Raw genomic sequence first — 7,464 nt, 5'->3', positions numbered from 1 at the left:
TCTAATTTAATGCCTGACTTCTAAGCATCCTTATTCAATACAGTTTATGTATTTTTTGTTTCATGAGTAAAATGTGCATTGAGCTTCCTCCAATAGCTGTTCATAGACCAGCCACTATCACTGCCATCATTATTTTGTTTCTAAACTTTTCATTTACACATGTAGGTCTAGCTCTTTCCTCCATATTAATGAAATGAAACTCACCCATTTCACAACTCAAAGCCAGGGCCTTCAGTTCACAGACCGTTGCCTCAGATGGCCTTTCCTATATCTTATTGCTTCACTGTCTGACTCACTCCAGCGTGTTTCAGCCAAATATACTTGTTTTTATTCATCTCGCTCTCTTTTCCTCCCTCCCCCACACTCTCCCTCTGTCTCTTTGTCTCTTTTTCTCTCCCCAGTCCCTCCCTCTCTTCCCCTTTCTCTCTGGATGCCCTCTCTCCGTGTTTTTCTTCTCTGTGTCTTTCCTGTGTCTGGCTCCATACTACTCAGAAATCCCAACAAGAACAGCTGGAACTGCTAAAGAAACCCCAGCATCCTGTGCTGCTGCCGTTGCCTCCTCCAACTGGTGAGCCTGATTGGCCCATTTTTAGACAGTGCTATGGTTGGAAATGGGCCCTTCCTCTGGGGTCTGCTACTTCCCTCCGCCTGAGTCAGAAGAATGAGTCAAGAGGGAAGAACATTTCGTATTAGGGAGAGGGTCCCTTGTGCTGTTGCCTTTTTCTGAATCATTTCAATCATGTTTGCCAAATTCCCTACAAAGTTCTGTTCCCTCATTTGACAATGAGCAGAGGCAGGAGAGATGAATTGCTAAATGGTTGTGTCCCACACCGCGCTGGGAGGCTCAGCAGAACAGAGGCCTGTGCCAAGCAGGGCTTCCTTCTCCACCAGGCCCTTCTGCCTGCATTTTAACCTGTGACTTGTGAGGAGATAGCCCGTGATCACACCACAGGCCTGCTTACATTAGAGGAAGCAAAATGCCAATTCCTTCTACCCCTTTCCCCCCAGTAGAAACCCTGCTAATTCTTTTTAAAAAAGGGAGAGAGATCATGTATAGAAAACCTTTTTTACAATTTATTTCCTGTTGTTAATCTTTAAAAATGAGGTTCTAGCTAAGTGTAGGGTTTCAGTGGTGAAATTTTGACCATGTGAACACATAAATAAATATTTACAGTCTTTGGCAAAACACATGACGTTTCATCAACCTATAGGAGAAATTTGTTTAGAAAAACATAAATAACTTACAAAAAATATGGTACATTCTAAATATTCACATCATCATCATTCCCACACCATTGTACGGTTGACCCCACAACACGGAAACAGAAAACCTGCACGCTGTTGACAGTCGCTACATTTAATGAAGTCTCCCAACGCTTCGTTGGTCTCGGGAATACAGCTCCACACAAAAAAGTAAAAAGTGCAGCAAAACAACAATACAACAATCAACCTCAAAGGAAACAACAAAAATAATTTTATCAAAATGCAATGTGTACATTAAGACTAAAGTTATGGATTGTTCCCATTTGGCATAGAAATGTGATGACTATTAACAGAAAGGGGAAAAAGATTTGCCCCCTATCAGATAGACAGACTTCTCTTACTAAACCCCTTATGTGGAGTGGGATGAGCGACTATTTCCTGCAGAAAGATCATGCAACTTAAAGCAAAAAAAAAAAAACACAAACCAACAAACAAAAAACAAAAACAAACTTGTGCATATCACACATGACTGATTACTGGGTGTGCCTGGCAAGACTAAATACTGATTCGTTTTCAGCATTTGAATTAAAAGAATTCCATATACAGCAGATAGATAACAGTAACAAATATTGAACTAAAATCACTGGCAACATTATATATTAAGGTTCCATCATAAACTCCTCATTATTCTCTATTTATTCTGTTACAGCTTCTAGCATGCTTCATCATGACAACCTAATATTATAAAGCCTCATATTTTCACAGGATTATATACTTGTTAGATGTTTGTTTCTAGAAATTAAACTACATATGTGTTACTAGGCATATTTAAAATAAGTTATTGGTAAATGGAGCTGCATTCTATATTCATTTAATAAATATTAACAAAACATTTATAACTGGAACCTTAATGAAATGTATTATCAAATTAGGTAAAAGCAACTTGTCTGCAGTTACCAAAGCCTAGATATGAGTTAGATATGCCTTTTCCAGCCTGTGCGTCTGCTCTGCCTCCTCTCAGGCAGCAAAGCTAGGGAAGGAAGCTCAGGCAGGAGCCTCCCCGACACCACAGCGGCACAAGCAGCAGCTGAAGCGCAGCACTTTGCTCTGCTAACCTTTTACTTAAATGAGGTTTTGCCAAATCCACATCTGGAACCACATCACACCCATTTTGCAAGGATATTTGTTCTTTGATGAAACTGCATCTCTACTGCACATGAGGGCTTTCATTGTAGGACAAGAGGAGAGCTCGTTTATTTTTGTAACTGTTTTACATGTTCCAATTAGTTAATTGGTAGCTTATGTCATTTGCTATGCCTGTTGTCTTCTAATCTCTCGTTATTATAACATTACCTCAAATTTGAATTGAACCTTCTTTATAATTGATTTAATGGGATTTGTGTGTCATTGTAGAGCAGCTCTAATTCAAGAATAGTGACAACTTTAAGCACCAAAAGTAGTTCAGCAATATTTTTCATGCTTAATTTATCATAATGGCTTATGCACAATATTCCCTTCAACTCCATATACACATAAATACAATAAGTAATTACATTTTATATGTAAACGTCATTTTTTTTAAACAAACAAGAAAAAGCAATGTAATGGCATGCCCAATTTTCACTCCACATAAAGTCTTGTATATCACCAAACTGGTTTCCTCCAGTGGGTTAGATGTTCATCTCTAAGTTCCACTGATATTTATCCTCTGAAGGCACTTGGGTTTAGGTTTGCTGGCAAGAGGTGAGGAACCATCAGAGTTAAGGTCAAGGGACAGGAGGTGCTGCTGGAGAGAGAAGCCGCAAGGACCACGATGAACTGAGGTGTCTGGGGACCATGGCATGCACGGGGCATTGCCGGAAATGCAGCAAATCTTGTTTAAACATCTACAAAAAGAAAAAAAGCAATAAACAGAGTTAGGATGACTGGGCCATGGGTAGTGTTTTATTTTGTTTCACCTAGAACCTGAAATATAACTACTTTAATTAAAAATGAGAGCTACCATATGGATGGATGGATGGATGGATGGATGGGTGGATGGATGAAATGGATGGGTGGATGGATGGGTGGATGGATGAGATGGGTGGGTGGGTGAATGAGATGGATGGATGGATGGATGAAATGTATGGATGGATGGATGAAATGGGTGGGTGGATGGATGGGTGGATGGATGATGAGGTGGGTGGGTGGCTGGATGAGATGGATGGATGGGTGGATGGATGGATGAGATGGATGGATGGATGGATGGATGGATGGATGGATGGATGAGATGGAGGAGATGGATGGATGAGATGGATGGATGAGATAGGTGGATGGATGGATGAGATGGGTGGGTGGATGAGATGGATGGATGGATGGATGGGATAGATAGGTGGGTGGGGGATTAGATGGATGGGTGGCTAGATTGGTGGATGGATGAGTGGATGGGTGGGTGGCTGAGATGGATGGAAGGATGGATGGATGGATGGATGGATGGATGGATGGATGGATGGATAGGTGGGTGCATGGATGGATGAGTAGGTAGGCGAGTGGATGAAATAGATGAGTGGATGAGATGGGATAGATGAGTGGGTGGGGGTGGATGAAATGGATGGGTGGGTGGGTGGGGGGATGGGGGGATGGATGGATGAGACGGACGGATGGATGGATGGATGAGATAGGTGGGTGGATGAAATGGATGGATGGATGGATAGGTGGCTGGATGGATGAGTAGGTGGGTGAGTGGATGAGATGGATGGATGGATGGATGGGATAGATGAGTGGGTGGGGGTGGATGAAATGGATGGGTGGGTGGGTGGGGGGATGGGGGGATGGATGGATGGATGGATGGATGAGGTGGATGGATTAGATGGATGGGTGGATGGGTGGTTGGGTGAATGGATGGATGGATGGGTGGATGGGTGGTTGGGTGAATGGATGGATGGATGGATGGATGGATGGATGAGATGGGTGGGTGTGTGGGTTGGGTGGATGAATGGATGGTTGGGTGAATGGATGAGATGGATGGGCGGATGGGTGGATGAATGGATGAGATGGATGGGCGGATGGATGGATGAGATGGATGAGATGAATGGATGGATGGATGGATGGCTGGATGGATGAATGAGATGAATGGATGGATGGATGACATGGATGGATGAGATAGGTGGATGGATGGATGGGTAAGATAGGTGGGTGGGTGAATGAGATGGATGGATGGGTGGGTGGGTGGATGGATGGATGAATGGGTTGGTGGATGAGATGGATGGATGGATGGATGAGATAGATGGGTGGGTGGATGGATGAGATGAATGAGTGAGTGGGTGGGTGGGTGACTGAGATGGATGGATGGATAAGATAGATGGATGAGTGGTGGCTGGATGGATGGATGATGAGTGGGTGGGTAAGTGGATGAGATGGATGGATGGATGGATGGATGGATGGATGGATGGATGAGATGGATGGATATGTGGGTGGATGGATGGATGAGTAGGTGGGTGAGTGGATGAGATGGAAGGATGGATGGGATAATGAGTGGGTGGGGGTGGATGAAATGGTTGTGTGGATGGGTGGGTAGATGGATGGATGAGATGGATGAGTGGGTGGGTGGGTGGGTGGATGGATGGATGGATGGATGGATGAGATGGGTGGGTGTGTGGGTGGGTGGATGGATGGATGGATGGATGGATGAGATGGGTGGGTGTGTGGGTGGGTGGATGGATGGATGGGTGGGTGGATGGATGGATGGATGAAATGGGTGGGTGGGTGGGTGGATGGATTACATGGATGGGTGGGTGGATGGATGGATGGATGGATAGATGGATGGATGGATGGATGAGACGGGTGGATGGATGGATGGATGAGATGGGTGGATGGATGGATGAGATGGGTGGATGGATGGATGGATGGATGAGATGGGTGGATGGATGGATAGATGGATGAGATGGGTGGATGGATGGATGGATGGATGGATGAGATGGGTGGGTGTGTGGGTGGGTGGATGGATGGATGGATGGATGGATGAGATGGGTGGGTGTGTGGGTGGGTGGATGGATGGATGGGTGGGTGGATGGATGGATGGATGAAATGGGTGGGTGGGTGGGTGGATGGATTACATGGATGGGTGGGTGGATGGATGGATGGATGGATAGATGGATGGATGGATGGATGAGACGGGTGGATGGATGGATGGATGAGATGGGTGGATGGATGGATGAGATGGGTGGATGGATGGATGGATGGATGAGATGGGTGGATGGATGGATAGATGGATGAGATGGGTGGATGGATGGATGGATGGATGGATGAGATGGGTGGGTGTGTGGGTGGGTGGATGGATGGATGGATGGATGGATGAGATGGGTGGGTGTGTGGGTGGGTGGATGGATGGATGGGTGGATGGATGGATGGATGGATGAAATGGGTGGGTGGGTGGGTGGATGGATTACATGGATGGGTGGGTGGATGGATGGATGGATGGATGGATGGATGGATGGATGAGATGGGTGGATGGATGGATGGATGAGATGGGTGGATGGATGGATGAGATGGGTGGATGGATGGATAGATGGATGAGATGGGTGGGTGGATGGATGGATGGATGAGATGGGTGGGTGTGTGGGTGGGTGGATGGATGAATGAATGGATGGATGGATGAGATGAATGGTTGGGTGAATGGATGAGATGGATGGGCGGATGGGTGGATGGATAGATGGATGGATGGGTGGATGGATGAGATATATGGGTGGGTGGATGAATGATATGGATGGATGGGAAGAAATGAGATGCCTTGAAAGACATCCTAACATAAGAAGAAAACTTCCACAGAACAAGCAGAGAAATCAACCCCAGCAGGGTTTTGCCCTGTTGGCCAGACTGATCTTGAACTCCTGACTCAGGGAATCCACCCGCCTTGGCCTCCCAAAGGGCTAGAATTACAGGCATGAGCCACTGCCCCCAGCCAAACACACGATTTTCAATGTGTAATTTTTGAGAAGCAGCCTGAGCCTTATTTCCCGCATCTGTGGAAGGGTAATGTGCACGTGAAGTCATGGAATTAGAGCAGATGGGATTCAAGTTATCTTCCAGGTCTATAATATTTTGATTCAAATATACTTGTAGCGAGATAACTATAGAGAAACCCCTTCCTTCTTTCCTTCCTTCCTTCCTGCCTGCCTGCCTGCCATTGCTAATGCAAGGGTACCAATCTAAAATGGCGTCAGGAGCCTGGAAGGTGGAGGAAATCTAGGAAACTCCAGGATATGGCACAATGAGGATGGGTGGGACCTGTAAATAATTGGAAAGTGTTCTACCAGAGGCATCCAAATGCAATTACCACAAATAACAATCCAAGCTGACCAAATGAAATGGCTGCTTGGAATGTGCAGGGATCTCGTGTGGTATCATGCATTAGGTTTATTGCCCTGATGTACAGCTTTTGTAAGTGGAAAAGTGCACTGTGTACCCCTTTCCCTTTCTGGGTGCCACATGCCTTCCCCACTAACCTGAAGCACTCACACTCACCTCTGCATTCGTACTTGAGGTCTGAGAAATAGACCATTTCTTGAGAGAAGACAAATAGACCCAGCCGCCCGCCAGCGTAGGTTTGGTCATAGATAGGTCCTGAGTCTGCCATGACCTGTTTTCCTTCATGCACTAAGACTCTAAAAATGGTTTGTAAAAAGAAGAGGAGGAAAGAAAGAGAACATGAACTCCATGAAGCATTCACCAGTGGTGGCAGGTCGGCTCCCGACACGAGCTGTGGATACCCTGCCCAGGGCTTCAGTGCCCCAGGGGGCATTGCTGGCTTTCTCCTTTGGAGCTCCAGCCTCCCCTGGTGCAGCACTGATCCAGGGCACGCCTTCCTTCTTGCAACCACACCATTGTCACACTCTGTGAGTTCACTTACAGTCACCCTGGCAAGGGCTTTAGAGGAGACTCTGCCTTTGGTGGGGTGAGGAGGAAACTTCCCACTTCCTGGGAAGCCACACTGGACTCTCCCTACTTCACCATGTGCTAAAATCATGAGCTCACTGACTTTCCTCCCCACTGTGGAAGCTGTGTGGGAGCAGGACCAGATACACCAAGCCCCCAACGGGAGGATGGGGCGTAAGTGTGAATAAATGGGAGGCCCTCTAGGGAAACGTTCCAGCCAGGCCATAAGCCTGCACTTCACCCACACAGATCTGCCTACTATTGCCAGGGACTCACACACTCCTGGCATCTGTACAGAGTCCGGCCTGATCTTGGTGCTTATTAACTTTGAAGAAACAAAAACGAAAA

General features: G+C 46.2%; 1 protein-coding gene across 1 annotated transcript in view; it reads right to left on the bottom strand.

The window, feature by feature from the left end:
- Positions 1-1,341: 1,341 nt before the first annotated feature.
- Positions 1,342-7,464, bottom strand: part of THBS2 (thrombospondin 2) — a 41,005-nt gene continuing 34,882 nt past the window's right edge. Inside the window, exons 21-22 of the mRNA XM_008007878.3 lie at positions 6,706-6,845; positions 1,342-3,089 (exon numbers count right to left, since the gene is read on the bottom strand). Of these exons, the coding sequence (XP_008006069.3) occupies positions 3,082-3,089; positions 6,706-6,845 (148 nt within the window). The 3' untranslated portion in view covers positions 1,342-3,081. The remainder of the gene's footprint in view (positions 3,090-6,705; positions 6,846-7,464) is intronic.

This window comes from Chlorocebus sabaeus, chromosome 13 (genome assembly GCF_047675955.1).
Source record: "Chlorocebus sabaeus isolate Y175 chromosome 13, mChlSab1.0.hap1, whole genome shotgun sequence".
Lineage (NCBI taxonomy): Eukaryota > Metazoa > Chordata > Mammalia > Primates > Cercopithecidae > Chlorocebus > Chlorocebus sabaeus.
This window is presented reverse-complemented; position numbering and strand designations above follow the sequence as displayed.